The 16,293-nt window shown below is 39.2% G+C and overlaps 1 protein-coding gene across 5 annotated transcripts in view; it reads left to right on the top strand.

Moving 5' to 3' along the window:
- The window catches only part of INPP4B (inositol polyphosphate-4-phosphatase type II B), a 1,018,353-nt gene that overhangs the window by 693,122 nt on the left and 308,938 nt on the right, over positions 1-16,293 (top strand). The window contains exon 1 of one of the 5 annotated variants that reach the window (XM_069105432.1): positions 11,928-12,000. The exons of the other annotated variants lie outside the window; for them this stretch is intronic. Within the exon in view, the coding sequence (XP_068961533.1) occupies positions 11,984-12,000 (17 nt within the window). The 5' untranslated portion in view covers positions 11,928-11,983. Of the gene's footprint in view, positions 1-11,927; positions 12,001-16,293 lie in introns of those variants that run through there. 5 annotated transcript variants of the gene reach the window in all.

The raw sequence follows: 16,293 nt of genomic DNA, 5'->3' as shown, positions 1-16,293 counted from the left end.
TTGATATCAGCTCGTACAGTGGTTGTAACCCCTGGTAACTGATCAGTTCAGGGTCCATCTCTCAATCATCAGACAATAAGCATATTAAGCCTGTGATGTGGGGCAGCTAGGTAGCACAGTGAATAGAATGCAGGGCCTGGAGTCAGGAAGACCCTTCTTCCTGAGTTAAAATCTGGCCTCAGACTCCTACTAGCTTTGAGACCCTGGGCAAGTCACTTAACCCTGTTTGCCTCAGTTTCCTCATCTGTAAAATGAGCTGGAGAAGGAAGTGGCAAACCACTCCAGCATCTTTGCTAAGGAAACCCCAAATGGGGTCACAACGAGTCAGACAGGACTGAAAATAAAATGTTCAAAGCACTGTGCTAGACCTTAAGCTAAATCAAAACTACCCACAGAGAACCTGAACTCTACTAGATCATGAAAAGCAATCTTGGGCATAAAAATGACCAGACTGTGTCTTGATTAATCCCTCACACATGGATCCATTCATTCCACATCTCTGCTGTGTAGCATCCCTTTCTTCAATACCCAGATCAACTAATACAGGAAACCTTTCTGAATTCCTCCAGCTAGCAGTACCCTCTCTATGCATTTTCCCTTGCTGTGTCTCATACCTGGAATGTTCCCCCCTTCACCTGCCTCCTGATTTCCCTGGTTTCCTTCAAATCACCTGAAAACCCACCTTCAGGAAGCCTTTCCCAGTCCGTTTTAATGCTAGATAGCCACAAGATTACCTCCAATTTATATGTATACACACACACACACTCTTATACATTTGTATATATACATATAGTATGTGGATGCAAAATGTATATGTTTAATATATAGCAAACAAAAGATAGTATATGTAATATGTATACTATGAAAGCATATGTGATACTATAAAATACATATAGTAAAAATAACATTTCTAAATTTATATTTGTAAACACATGTACAAGTATACACACCCTCCCAGGTTAACCTTGTTACCTCTCATCTCATCACCATGGTGCTAAATCAAGCCTAGACCGACACCACCTCCCTCTAATTGGAGTGCCAGAGGGTGGAGGAGCAAACTCTTCCAGATGCCTTTCTTTGTAGAAGGCAGAAATTTGACATTGGGGCTCACTGCACTCTGTATCTCCTACCCTAGCTTGGGTCAACTGCATGGAGCAGGATGCCCCCCTCCTCATCTTCCTCTTCCTTCCCTGACTCGTGTGTGTGTGTGTGTGTGTGTGTGTGTGTGTGTGTGTTGTCTCCCTATTTAAGCTCCTTGAGGGCAGGGACTGTCTCTCATTTTATTAATTGTATGCCTGGCACATGGTAGGAGCTTAATAAATGTTCATTGGATTGGATGTATACTGTTTTTTCACAGTTATCTATTTGTGTTACTGTTGCTTTTCAGTCATTTCTGACTCTTTGTGACCCTATTTTGGGGTTTCTTTGGCAAAGAGAGTAGAGTGATTTGCCATTCCTTCTCCAGCTCATTTTACAGATAAGGAAACTGAGGCAAGGTTAAGTGACTTGCCCAGGGTCACATCACTAGTAAACATCAGGCAGAATTTGAACTCACAAAAAGATGAATCTTCCTGACTCCAGGCACAGAGCTCTATGCACTATGGCGCCACCTAGCTGCCCTTGCATGTTATATCTCCCTGCCATTAAAATGTGAGCTCTCCAAGGTTGCAGATTGTCTTTGCCTTTCTTTTTACTATCAGCATGTAGCCCAGTGAATGGCACATAGTAGTCACATGATAAGTGTTTAATGATTCAATGGTTGATTGATTGGGGCATAAATGATGAAATTTGTCTCTTCTTCTGGGCCAGACCCAAGGCATGTATTGGGAAGGCAGGCGCCTGACCCCTGGGTGCTGCAGACTGGTCTTCCACAGCACAAAGGAACCAAATGTGTGCTTTCTTCATGCCTTTTCTTTCCACTCTAGCACTGTAGCCTTCCTTCTACAGGCAGCTGAGTGGCCAGGTTCTTCATAGCTAGCACAGAGGGGCATTTCCTTTCTCTAGGTGCTGTTCTACTAAATCCTTGAGCTGGGAGCTGGGATGGACAGCTTCCTGGTGGGGGCTAACTTCAGGCATGTGTTGTGGCCCCTGTGTGGAGGACAGTTAGTTAGCTATTACAGGGTACTTGAGTTTTTCCTCTGGGGCCACCATGACTAGAAATAAAGGGGACAGTTGTGAAGGATTGTTAACCCAAAGCAGCCCCATGTCTTTCATGGCAAATTATTGTCCGAATGTAGATTAAATCTCATTGTGAAGATTTCAACTATTCAACCCCTGGCATGTCACTATCTCAGGCTTTCTTTAGGGGTACTTAACCTAGGCTTCATTAGCTTTAAAAACAGATTTTAACACATATATTTTAATATAATTTGGTTATTTTGTAGTCCTATGCATTTTATTCTCAGCATTTAAAAGCATAATTCAGAGAAGGCTTCACCAGACTGCTACAAGACAAAAAAATTTTAAGAACCACTGCTATATATATATATATATAGTGAGGCCTTATGAGCTATTTTGCTCAGTTTCCTTTGTGGCTGCTTATTTGAAAGTCTTCTTTGCCAGAGGTGGCAAACAGGAAGCCTATTGGGACGGATGTGCCCTCAGATATGTAGCCTATGATACTCCTGAGAGGTTCTAAATCAGATTCAAATAGAATTGAGAAATATTTAACAAAATAAGTAAAAATAAAATAAAACATAAGTGATATTATATTATAAAATAAATCAGTATTTAGCCTGAAGATCTTTATACAGATTAATTCTACTCTTACCCCCAGCCCCATTTGAGCTTAACACCTCTGATCTTGGCCACCAAACTTCCTGAAGACACACATTTCCTTGCTGCCATGTAACTACCACTAATACAAATGACATTGACTTTTGTCATGGTCCCTAGCAAGATGTTGGTGATCTATCTGTGTGCTCCTTCCATTAAAATATGTGGCATTCTTCTTGTCTGAAGTTCCATTGACCTGGCCCTGAATGTAATTTAAGGAGTCTAACCCAGCTAATGATGACCTTTCATCCTAGATATTTTTAGAGCCATTGTTTATTTTGTACACTGATATTTTTCTTTCCCTTCCCATTCCCCTCTCCCTTCCTTTTTTCCTTTCCTTTGCCTTTTAATAGGGGAGAAGGCAGGGCAATTGGGGTTAAGTGATTTGTCCAAGTTCACACAACTAGTAAGTGTGTCAAGTGTCTGAGATTGGATTTGAACTCAGGTCCTCCTGACTCCAGGACTGATGTTCTATTCACTGTGCCACCTAGTTGCCCCATACATTGCTATTTTTGCAAAAGAAAGGAATGATGTTTGGCCATTGGAAGGAGGAAAGATGGCTGGGTATATTGGGCAGAAAGGTAATGAAGGGACTGTCCATTGTCAATGCTTAAGGTCATTTTCATCCTGAAATTTCTTCCTTCTTCTTGATGGATTTTCAGTCTGAACTCTGAAGACCTTGTTAGAAAGTGTAGGAAACAAATGTTAAGGAACTTTACTCACTAATGTATTATGTATAGTAAAAATCTTTGTGAAAATGGAGCAGATACTTTTGTTGTTGCTATTTCACCCTTCTCAGCCCTGGGTGTTTGTGTTTGTGTTTTAAATATTTAAAACTATCTAATGAGGAAAGCAAGGACTTAACTGAGGTGAGCAGAATTCCTAAAGATGTCAAGAATGATTTTTTTCTTGGTCGACCAACTGCCTGAATTAAAAAGTCATAATGGCTTGGCAGCAACCTGCATTAATTGCTTAATTTCTTTTCACTACAGAGATTGAATCAGGTGCTTATTACCATAGCTTGGTTGCCTTGGACTCACAATCATAGACTGTTAGAGCCAGAAGAAACCTTGGAGGAACTTGAGTCCACTCCTCCTTGTAGTACAGATGAGGAAGCTATAACCAAGACAGGTAAATGGACCTAGTTAAGTTCTATAAGATCCAAACAAGGAAGTGGCATAGTATGGTCCAGAGCCCAGGTAATAGCACTATGGTTGCTGAAAGAAGGGAGGCTGTCAGGCGGCTGCTCTTGGAGACTCTGCAGTGGCTTTGGAGGGTGGCAGTAATACCAAGAGATTGGCTAAAAGGAATTCAGGAGAGTCTGAAGAGTGTGTGGTCATGCTTAGATGAGAGTTTAGGCTAACCAGTTCTTCACTGTGTTACCCTAGGGGGACTTCAATCTCAATTCCCGATCCTCTGGCACTATATCATGCTGTTCCCTCCTACCACTGAATTGAATTATTGTTCTTGATTTTGACCTTTCCTTTGAGGCGTCTCCATGGACCTTGGCCAGTTGGCCTAGGTGGTGATTCTTCAAGTGGTGGTCTTGGCTGTGGGCCTTTGCTTCCATTTCAGACATCACTGACTCTTTCAATTCATTTCAACAAACATCTATTAAGTGCCTATTGTGTATAAGATACCATGGATAAAAAAGATAGAAATGATAAAGGTCAGGGTGGGCAGGTAGCACAGTGAACAGAACAACAGCCTTGGAGTCAGGAGGACCTCAGTTCAAATGTGGCCTGAGACACTTAACACTAGCCGTGTGACCTTGTTGAAGTCACTTAACCCCAACTGCCCTGCACTCCCCCCTCCAAAAAGCAATATATATATATATATATATATATATATATATATATATATATATTCTGATTTCAAGATATTTACTTTTTAATGGCAACTAGAGACAGCTAGAACTTGGAGTGAGGAAGACATGAGTTCAAATTCTGCCTCAGACATTTATGTATGGGTATGATTCTGGGCAAGTCACTTTACCTGTCTTAATTTCCTCATATGGAAAATGGGAACAATAATAATGCCTACCTCACAGGGTTATTAAGAGGACCAGAGGTCTTTTCAAACCTTGAAGCACTATATAAATGTTAGTTATCATCATCATCATCATTACTGAGGGAACTATAACATATACACAGATAAATAAATATAAGGGAATATTTCAAGAGGGAAAAAAAAAACTGATTGGGGGAGAGGGAGAATGCAGGAATGGCATTTTAGAGAAATTGGTACCTAAGTTGAGATTGAAGGGATCCTCAGAGAGAGAGGTAAAGAGGGTGTATTTCAGAGTCTGTGAAAAGGTATTTAGATGGAAGACACCATATTCAGTTCTAGGAACAACTAAGATGCCAGTTTGACTGGAACTGGAATATTAGGTGCTTGAAGGAGAGTACTAGAAAATGTCTGGAAGATGCATCAGAGAGGACAAGACCAGAAATGAAGACCAGTAACATGGATGTAACTGCATTTTAGGTCAGGGGTAAAGAGAATTTGACATAGAGGTGTGGCTGAGTGAGCAAAGAAGATACAAATATGAAAAATGTGAAGATAGAGTTGGACAATTTCTGCAGCTGCTGGGAGGGTGGGGGAGAGCAGGACAGGGATAGAAGGAAAGAGCAGGGAAGAATCAGAGATTATTTTTAGATTGTGAACCTGGGAGTATGGCAAGCTGGTGGAGTCCTTAACAGAAACAGGGAGGTTTGCAGGAGGGATGCCTTTGGAGGAAAAGGTAACAAACTGAACAATCCATTGGCTTTGAAATGCCAATGCGACATTTAAAGGTTTCTAGTTCTGTTCCTCGTGGCCTAGCCCCTACTCTCCTTTTGTTCAACCAGCAATGTTTCTCTCTGCCTCTACTCCATGCCTTATGCTGGTGAACTGGCCAGGCTTAAACATCTTTCCTCCCTTTCTCCACTGTCTAAAGCAAGACTTTTTAAATTTTGGATCAATAATGCTTTTTTTTTTAAATAGTTTGAGCATATTGTTTCAATAGAATTGGTTTCCTTTGTAATGCTATGCATTTTATTCTGTGCTTTTCAAAACTTCATTCTGAGAAGGGGTATATAGGATTGACTGGAATGTCAAAAGCATCCATGAAATTTTAAAAATCAAGAGCCTCTGGTCTAAAGGTTTTGAATAGTTCATAGAACCTGAACAAGGCAATCCAAGTAAGGTTGAAGGACAGGAGAGCATTACAATCTGCTTTAAACCCTTCACAGGTCATAAATCTTGTCTACAACTTTTTCAACAAATGGTGACTAAACCTCTACATAAAGACCCCTAAGAATAAGATTCTCATTATATATTAGGGTAACCCATTATGTTTTTAGATAGTCATACTTAGTAGAAAATTTCCCCTTATATTGAACTAACATTTTCAGTCATCCACTGATGACTTGACACTTGACACACTTACTAGTTGTGTGACCTTGGACAAATCACTTAACCCCAATTGCCCTGCCTTCTCCCCTACAAAAAGGGTAAAGGAAAGGAAAAGGGAAGGGAAAGGGAAAGAAAAATGCCAGTGTACAAAAAAGTGGACTGACTTTTGTTATTATAGACTTCTGTAAATGCTAGGATTGTAATGAATCTGGGGGGCAAACTCATCAGAGTGCTGCCTTTTACTGAATATGTGATCCACTCTAACAACTAATTCTGTTTCATGTGAACTGCTTTGCCTCGGGGTGAGATTACTATTGTAAACCCAAGTGGGGTGCTTTCCATTAATATCTATTAAATTTCATTTTATTAACTCTAGCTCACTGTTCCAGCTTGTCAGGACCTTTCTGGATTCAAATTCTGGTCTTTAGTACATTTGCTACTTCTCCCTGCTTCGTATCCCCTATTATGATTATGTCACCTGCAAATATGATAAGCTTACCATCTATACCTTCCTCCACATCAGTGATAAAATTGTTAAACAGAATAGAACCAAGGACAGATCCCTGTAGCAGTTTGGTGGAAATTTCCCTACAGATTCCAACTGAACTGTTTAACATTTTAGCAAAGACTTGGGTAAAAGCTTAGACTTGGGTAAAATTGGTATGTTCATCCAATTTGTATGTGATACAAATCTCGGAGAGAGAGAACTAATGTTCTAATGTTAACTAATCTATAAAGATCTTGACAAGCTAGCATTGGGCCAAAATCTAATAATATCTCAATAAGGATAGATGTAAAGTCTCACAATTGAGTTCAAAAAAATTCAACTTCAGGAAGGGGGGAGGCATGGGTGGATGGACAGCGCTTTGTCTGTGGTCGATCACAAGCTCAGAGTGGACAATGTGACATCTCAGCAAAAAATAAAAAATAAAATCTAATGTGATCTAGGGCTAGAGAAAGAAGAATAGCTTCCAGAAATAGAAATGACATTCCTACTGTACTCTATCCTGGTCAAAGCAAATGTGAAGTGTTCTATTCAGTTCTTAATGCTACAGAACATTGATAAGCCAGGGGGCCATTCAGAAGAAGCAACTTGCATCTGTATCATAGAGGTAGTTGGTGGTACAGTGGCTAAGGGCATTGGGTCTAGATTCAGGAAGACCTGAGTTCTAATTTGGCCTTAGACACTTATAGTTGTATGACTCAGAGAAAGTCATGTATCATCTAATTACCTCAGTTTCCTCAACTATGAAGTGGAATATAAGTAGCACCTAATTCCTGTTGTGAGGATTAAATGAGATAATAGTTTTAAAGTACTTAGTATAGTGCCTCACACATAGTAGGCACTACATAAAGGCTTATTCTCTTCCCTTCACTCCCCATGTCATATAAGGGATATGTCATATAAGCTAGGAAAAGACTTAGCTTTGGGGTGAAAGGAGACATGATAGCTATTTCCAGATATTTAGAGAGATGCCATAGGGAATAGAGATAAGAATTGGTGTGGTACTATAAAAATGGCACTGAATGAACCACATTGGTTCAAATCCTGCCTTGGATGCTTAATATGTGGGGCCATGGGCCTTTATTCCACTTATCCTCCATAAGTATCAGTTTCCTCATCTGTAAAATGAAGTATATGGACCTATAGGGACTACCAAGGACCTTCCAGTTCTAGATCCATGATCTTATGACTTATTTTTCTTTATCTTTAGAATGTGGAACCAGGACCATTGGTTGGAAGTTATAATTTAGGCTTTATGTCAGGGAAAAAAAAACCCCTCCTGAAAATCGGAGCTATCTCCAGATAGAATTAGCAGTCCAGAAAAGTTCCTGTCCTTCATTATCTTCAGTCTGGATGACCACTTGAGTGTGTTAGGGATTCCTAACTCTGAAATTCTGTTTTCCAAATTCCATTTGTCAATACTCTGGATCCAGTCAGTAGACCATTTTTGAAACAACCCAACTGTACTATCCAGTCTACTTCCCTTCAGTTTCTCAAGAGGTATCCCAAGGGGCTGTAATAGTAATGGAATTTAAAGATCACCCTGTATTGGGTAGGTTTTTGGTTTGATTGTATTAAAACCCAGAGCTTGTGAATCCCACTTGTGGGATGGACTTGTTGACATGAAAAGAGAGTGCTGAACTGGGAGGAGCTGATGACGTAAATTTAGAGAGACACAAGAAAAGAGAGAGGCAGAAGAACTTTTTGGAAGCAGCACCCTTTTGGAGGCAGAGAGAGACTGAGAGGATTGCTGAGGGCCACTTTGAATTGCCCAGGACTTTTGAGAGCTGCCACCCAGAGCTGCCAAGTACTGAGGAGACATGGCTGTTATGCGGGTACTTTGTCTGTCTGTTTTGATGTTGTTTTGCCAGATTTGTCCATTGGTGAAAGACAGGCCTCTTGTTGCAGAAGTCATGGAACCTGGCTGTTGGTTCAGAGCTTTTGAGACTGTTCTGCAGACAGAAAGTGAATTCTGTCCACTGGTGAAGGACAGTCCTGTTGTTGCAGAGGGCTTGGAACCTTGCTGTTGGTTCAGAAGCCCTGAGGAAGGATTTTCTTGTTGTATGTTTACAGAAATCGTGGAAGGGGTTTTGCTAATGTTTTCAGGGGTCCTAGGACTGTTCTGCAGACAGAGAATGAATTAATGAAGAGACTGGCAATGTATCCTGTGGCCTTTCTAAGCTTTGTCTTCCAAGGAACAAAGATTACTAAGAATTTGCTTCATGTCAAGATGAAGAAAAGACCTCCATTTGGGTTTTAAGTGCTTTGCTTAAGTTTGTTGTAACTCTGGGGTAGATTCAATTGTGATCCAAGGGTGGGAACTTTTGACCTTTTGTGCTCTGTGATTGAACAAATGAATGTACTTTACTTATGATTGGAAACTAATCTCCATTTGAGAACAGGGGCTTTGTGATGGACTAAATGAATGTACAGCCTAGGGGTGGAGTAGTATTTAGAAGAGGGACTTTGTGATTTATTAAATGAATGTAATGTCCAGGGGTGGGGAAGTACTTGATTAAATCAGGTAGTACTTGGAGATTATTTAATCACACTTGGTAAATGCTGTATTTTGAATGATGTTAAATTTTGATTCTATCTGTTCTTAATTTGTCACTGAATAAAATGGAGAATACCTATGCTGGTATTTTGAAACTTGGGAAGTTGCCTTTGCTTGGCATTACAAGGGCACTTTCCCAAATATCCTGCTAAGCTCAAGATACATTATGTTAATGTCATTTCCCTAATCAAACAGTTTAGAATGCATGAATATGGGAAGTATCTGTGCTTTTGTCAACATTGAAAATTCACTTCAGGAAAGCAAATGACAACTCATCTACTAATTTATAGTAGATGAATCCTAGAAAGAACAGAGGTTAAGTGAGTTTCTCAAGGATATAAAACTAGGGACTCTTAGAGAAAGGTATTAAAGCTAAGTGCTCCTAACTCTAAGCCAAACACTATCCACTCTGCTACATTACTTCTACCCTAGTCCAAAATGAAGTTAGTTTCTGGTATAACTTGTTCTTAACAAGCTCTTTGTAGATTTAGTGATTGTATTCTCCCTTCTGAGAACTTTAATTCTTTAAAAAAAAAAACAGAACAGATCAGTAGTTTATTATTTAACTTTTGTATGTTTTCCTTTGTGAAAATCATGGTAAGAATCTGCCTTCTTCCCAATCTAGAATGTCACTCATTTTTTCCTAATTTTTCAGCAGTCACTATCTGTGCCTTAATGCTCCCTCCCCTTTTCACTTCCCATGCTGAAATGTAGTGTCTCCAGGTAAATTGAACTCATTGAGTGTAGCAAGGGATTCTCTTTTCAACTTACATCATTGCTACTTCACTTTCCTGGTAATCATTTTTGATATATCATTCCCAGTATAGAGGTCATCATTCTTGATAGAAAGCCCAAGCAAGAGTCTCTTATATCTTGCTTAGACTAATTGGTTCTCAAGGTTTTCACAGGATAGAAAGGAGAAATATTAAGCAGCTAGGGAGAGATTGCCTGAGTGAAGGATAACCTCTCTTTGGTTCAGCAAGGCTTAGATGCTGGTTTCACAATGACCATAGTGAGATAGTGATATATTATTCAAAATCTATTTTTTTAAAAGGGGGGGCTAGGTAGCGCAGTTGGGGTGGCTAGGTGGTGCAGTGAATAGAGAGCAGGCCCTGGAGCCAGAAGGACCTGAGTTCAGCTCTGGCCTCAGACACTTAACATGCACACCCAAAAAACTAGCTGTGTGACCTTGGGCAAGTTACTTAACTCCAATTGCTCTCCAAAAAGCAAAAATAAATTAAAAAATAAAGCAAAATTCAAATCAAACAACAAACTAAACCTTTCTAAGTGTAAGGCTCTATTTTAGGTGATAGAATTGCAAAGACAAAAACAGAGGTTCTGCCTTCAGAAAATTTACATTTCAACTGGAGAAGAGAAAACATTAGGGAGTGTGTGGGATGTGTGTGTGTATGTGTGTGTGTGTGTGTGTATATGTGTGTGTGTGTGTGTGTGTGTGTGTGTATGAGAGAGAGAAAGAGAGAGAGACAGAGAGAGACAGAGACAGGGAGACAGAGGTTGGACAATACCAATGAATTCAAAGAAATATTAATTAGGCATTTCTCTGAAAATGGAGAAGGCCAAACTAAATTATTTACTCTAATGGGATAACTTTTCTAAATGACAGTCCTTTCTTATTCTACATGGTTACGGAGCAGATGGAAGTCACTGACTAAAGTGACTTTTAAAAGCAGTAGTCAGTAATATAAACCTTACCTCTGACCAGTTATGCCAGTTAACTGCATGCGGCATAATACTACCTATTTTCCATCCCTGACAGTGATGATGTGGAAGTGGGCTTTCCTCTTGGGGTCCAGCAAGGAATCATATTCTACCAGGGTTAGATAGGACAACTCTGTCCATGACAACCATCATAGTACAAGCTCCAACTAGGTCACACAGCTCTCATATGTGGGGAAAGCTGGAGGGGGTATCAGACACTGGGAGGAATACCCTTCTACAATGCTTATCACTAATCCAAAAACATTACGGGGAATTTTTTCTCAATTCTCTTTCCCTAGAAAGTATAGGTGTCAGGGAGCCATTATTGGAGACAAGAACCAAATAATCAACACCTAAGGGCTCACTCCTTGGTTTACAGCCCTCACCTCTTTGGTCCCTCCCCACTCCAATCTATTCTCCATTCAGCCACTAAAGTGATTTCCTAAAATGCAGGTCCAATGATGTCATCCCCCTCCTTAATAGACTCCAGTGGCTTCCTGTTGCCTCTAGAGGCAAGTACAAAATGCTCTGACATTTAAAGCCCTTCATAATCTATTCCCTTTTCTGCCTTTCTAGTCTGTTTGTACCTTACTTTCCAGTATGGACTCTCTGATCCAGTGACACTGGCCTCCTGGATATTTCAGGAAAAAGAAGCTCCATCCATTGGCTTTGGACTTTTTCTCTGGCAGTCCTCCACTCCTAGAATTTAGAATTCTCCAACTACTCACCTCCCTGGTTTCCTTTAAGTCCTAACTAAAATCCTTCCTTCTATAGGAAGCCTTCTCCAACCTTTCCTGATTCCATTGAGTTCCTGCGGTTAATTATTTCCTTTAATATCCTGTATATAGTTGGATATATATATATATATTTGTCATGTATCTCCCCTTAGTAAATGTTAATTGATTGATTGATTGGGGGTTAGTCCAGCTGACCTATGGCTTTCTTTCAGCTGTGTGCAGTCCTTAAAACCTCAAGCATGTGCAATTTTTGAAATCTCAGTGACAGAAGCACTGACAATCTGACGGATTAGAATGTGCTTTGATTGCAAGTAAGTTAGCATTTAATACTTAATGTTAGAAGTTATTTTTAGTGCAACCCTCTCATTTAACAGATGAGCAAATGGACCCAGAGAAGTTAAATGATATATAGAAGGTTACATAGTTAATTAGTAAAAGAATCAGAATTAAAACTCAGGTCCCTTAAAATTCGAGTCCTCTTGCTCCTCCCCTCCAGTGACAGAACATGAGGCCATGTTGCCATTTATAGTCTTGGGAGATGTGGTGCTGTGGTTCTACAAAGGCAACTATAAAAAGGGGGGTGAGGGAAGGAATATATTTTAATAGTTAGATTGCCAAGAGAGTTTCCAGCAAGATCTAGGGGCTAAAGTGGGAGTAAAGGGATATTTATACCATAAAGAACCAGTCAGTGGCAAGGAATCAATTGAATTTGAGGGTAAAGACAGAATCAATACACCAGGATCAAAATAAGGTGCTGGATGAACTCTCCAGGTGTTTATAGAATTACATAGGTAGGATTCAAGCTCACTGAGGGCAGGCACTCTTTCCTTTTAGTCTTTGTATCCCCAGGGCCTAGCATACAGAAAGCACTTAATAAATGCTTGAGTTGCTTTAAATCCCTGCCTTCTTTGTGCCCATAGGCTACATTCCTGCTGGGATGATCTGTGCCTCCAGTCTTAAAACTCCCTTCTTTCTCAATAAAACTGCTGGAAAACAGAGATATCTCATACAACTCAAACTAAACTTGCAAGTTAGTTTAAATTAAGCCATTTGGATAATTGCTTAAAAGAGAGTCAGGAGACCTTCCTTCATTTGAAGCAGAGTTTCGTTGAATTATAGCTGTAGGTGTTCCAGGATAGGGGGCTGCCTCTCCTTTAGAAAGTTTGACCATGCTTCCAGTAGGGATTTGGGGGAAGGCAAAGCCTAGGAGAGTGATGTGCCATGTGTGAGGAAAGTCCTCTGTTAATACAGATGGGGACGTTTTCCTCAACTTATAACCTTAAAGAGTTGTCTAGTGACCTCTCTGGAAGTTTACAAGACTCAACAGGGACCACACAACCAGAATATTTTAGCTTTTCCTGATTTAAAGGTCAGCTCTTTATCTACAATGCACTCTGTAAAAATCACAAAATGAATGTATTTGGAATGCAAAGCTGGGCTAATGGCTGAAACCTCCTTGTATCGAATAATCCCTCATAGATATGCCACATCCCAGTTTGACCCAGCTAGTCCTGAATTCATACAGGAAGCCAAGGGTCACCTCAGACTCCCGTTGTATATATGGGACTTTTTCTAGTGCTACTTTTCCACTCTAATATCCAGTATAAGTCACCAAGCATATGTATAAATGCCCTTTATGGGAAAAGTGTTATTACAGTTTCTGGGAATCCAAAAACCAAATATGAGATAGTGTATTCTGCCTTCAAGGACCTTACGTACTTGGTCAGCCTGTCATTCCCAGTGTATATAGTTCATATGTGACAAATGTTTGCATTTTATTCCTTAGTTTTCCCCAGGTGACATTCAGCATTATTATTTTAAATGAACAATAGCATTGTATTCCATTTCTTATCAAAAATGAATTCTAGGGGCGGCCAGGTAGCACAGCGAGTAAGAGCACCGGCCCCAGTGTCGGGATGACCTGGAGATCAAATCTGGGCTCAGATACTTAGCACCACACCCAGAAATAACTGGCCATATAACCTTAAGCAAGTTACTTAACCCCAATTGCTTTAAAAAAAAAAAGAATTCTAATACACTGCTTAATGAGCAAATCCTTTTTCCCTTCATTGTGTGGAGTCATTTTATTACAGCGATATTAGCAATGCCACAGAAATTCATTCTCTGCCTTTAATTTCATTAAAGGAACAATTCTAAAACTTCTTTATAATTTATAATTTGAAGGCTTTTGGACAAAAAGCTTCTAATCATATAGAAACCTCATTAGGTTGGCTTTTCATTTAATTAATATGCTTTTGAAAGGTAGCTTTCTATGGTAGGTAGAGTGTTAAAACTGAAATTAGGAAGACCGGCATTGAAATCTTACCTCTGACATTGGCTGTGAGGCTATCAGCAAGTCACACCTCACCTTTCTCAGCCTTAAGTTTGTTCATCACTAAAATGGGAATGTTAACTACTTCCAAGAGTAATCATGAGAATCAAATGTAACAATATATCTAAAGTTCATTGAATCATAGATTTGAGGTAGAGGTGACCTTAGAGTCTGTTTATTCCAGTTTCCTCATTTTAAAGATGAAGAATGGAGGGCAACAAAGGTTAAGTCAATTACCCAAGATGACAAAACTTTTAAGTGTCTGAGGCAGGCTTTGAACATAGTTCTTCCTCAGTCAGAGTCCAGAGGTATCTTTGAAAACTTTGAAGCATTACAGAGATATAAACTATTTTGAAATCTAAATCAACGAATCCTTTTTAACATATTTATTTTTTAATTTAAAGTAACATTTAGACAGGACATTTTAAAAAGGTGTGAGATTTCAGATGATTTCAAGTGTGCTTTTTATTTTTTTAATTCTGGCTTGGAGTTTTGCCGGTAGTATTATCAGGGGGGCTTTGTTTTCTGTAAAGGCAAATGTAGGGTACATTAAAAATTACCTTCCCAGTGTTTGAAACTATTCTTCACATAGCACTTTCATTCAGTAAAAGAGTTTGCATGATAGAAATCATTAGGAATTGTAGAATTCTCTAGAAGAGAACTTAAAAATTATCTTGTCTAATTCCTTTATTTCATATCTATTAGGCTAAAATATCCAAGTAAGAATCTGAGTCAGATGGAGGAGATGCTGAAAAAGGTTTATGGAGAAGAAAAGGAATATTTCTATTTATGAATATCAGGATGGAAGAGATTTTAAATTTTCAAATTCCTCATTTTATTTTGTTTATGTATTTATATATACAAACACATATACATGTACATCTATTGGAAAGCATGTATATATTGTGTGTATGATATATACATGTGTGTGTGAATGTATATGTGTGTATAGTAAATATCATATGACTATCTTAATATATGTATACAAATTTGTGTGTATCTATGTATGTGCATATGTATGTAGAGAATTGGTTTTCCTTGCTGATAGTTTCCATGTTAGAGTATTTAAATTGCCTTTTTGCCTATTAAATGAGATATTTATAAAAAGCACTTAGCACAGTGTAAAAAACACATAGTAGGTGATGTATAAATACTTATTCCCTTCTGCTTTCATTGTTATTTTCATTAGCATTAATATAGTCATTGTATATATTGATCTTGCTTGCGCCACTAGGTACCATTTCAAACAGGTATTCTCAGGCTTCTCTGGATTCTTTATGTTTACTGTGTATATTTGCATTTATATGTGCATTATATATTACACATTATATTCATATACTATAATTTGTTCAGCTGTTCTATCATCATTGCACATGAGTTCTGTTTTCTGCTTTTTTGCTGCCATAGAAAGTGTTGCTATGAACATTTTGGTGAATGAGTGTAATGCCAAGCAAAGGCAACTTCCCAAGGTTCAAAATACCAGCATAAGTGCTCTCCATTTTATTCAGGAACAAATTAAGAACAGAGAGAATCAACTATTGCATAATTCAAAATACAGCATTTACCAAGTGTGATTTAATCAGGTACTACCCCACCCTTGGACATTACATTCATTTAATCAATCATAAAGTCCCTCTTCTTAATACTACTCCACCCCTAGGCTGTACATTCATTTAGTCCATCACAAAGCCCCTGTTCTCAAATGGAGATTAGTTTCCAATCATAAGTAAAGTACATTCATTTGTTCAATCACAGAGCACAAAAAGGTCAAAAGTTCCCCACCCTTGGATCACAATTGAATCTACCCCAGAGTTAAAACAAGCTTAAGCACAGCACTTAATACCCAAATAGAGGTCTTTTCTTCATCTTGACAAGAGGCAAGTTCTCAGCAATCTCTGTTCCTGGGGAGACAAAGCTTAGAAAGGCCACAAGATACATTGCCAGTCTCTTCATTAATTCATTCTCTGTCTGCAAAACAGTCCTAGGACCCCTGAAATCATTAGCAAAACCCTCTTCCAGGATTTCTGTAAATATACAACAAGAAAATCCTTCAGGGCTCCTGAACCAACAGCAAGGTTCCAAAGCCTCTGCAACAACAGGACTGTCTTTCACCAATGGACAAATCTGGCAAAACACCATCAAAACAGACAGACAAAGTACCCACATAACAGCCATGTCTCCTCAGTCCTTGGCAGCTCTGGGTGGCAGCTCTCAAAAGTCCTGGCCAATTCAAAGTGGCGCTCAGCAATCCTCTCTGTCTCCCTCTGCCTCC

This window comes from Petaurus breviceps, unplaced genomic scaffold (genome assembly GCF_028583685.1).
Source record: "Petaurus breviceps papuanus isolate PSGF00001 unplaced genomic scaffold, PetGlider_PUasm1.0 76, whole genome shotgun sequence".
Taxonomy (NCBI): Eukaryota; Metazoa; Chordata; class Mammalia; order Diprotodontia; family Petauridae; genus Petaurus; species Petaurus breviceps.
The sequence above is the reverse complement of the archived record's forward strand: the minus strand, read 5'-3'. Positions and strand labels throughout refer to the sequence as shown.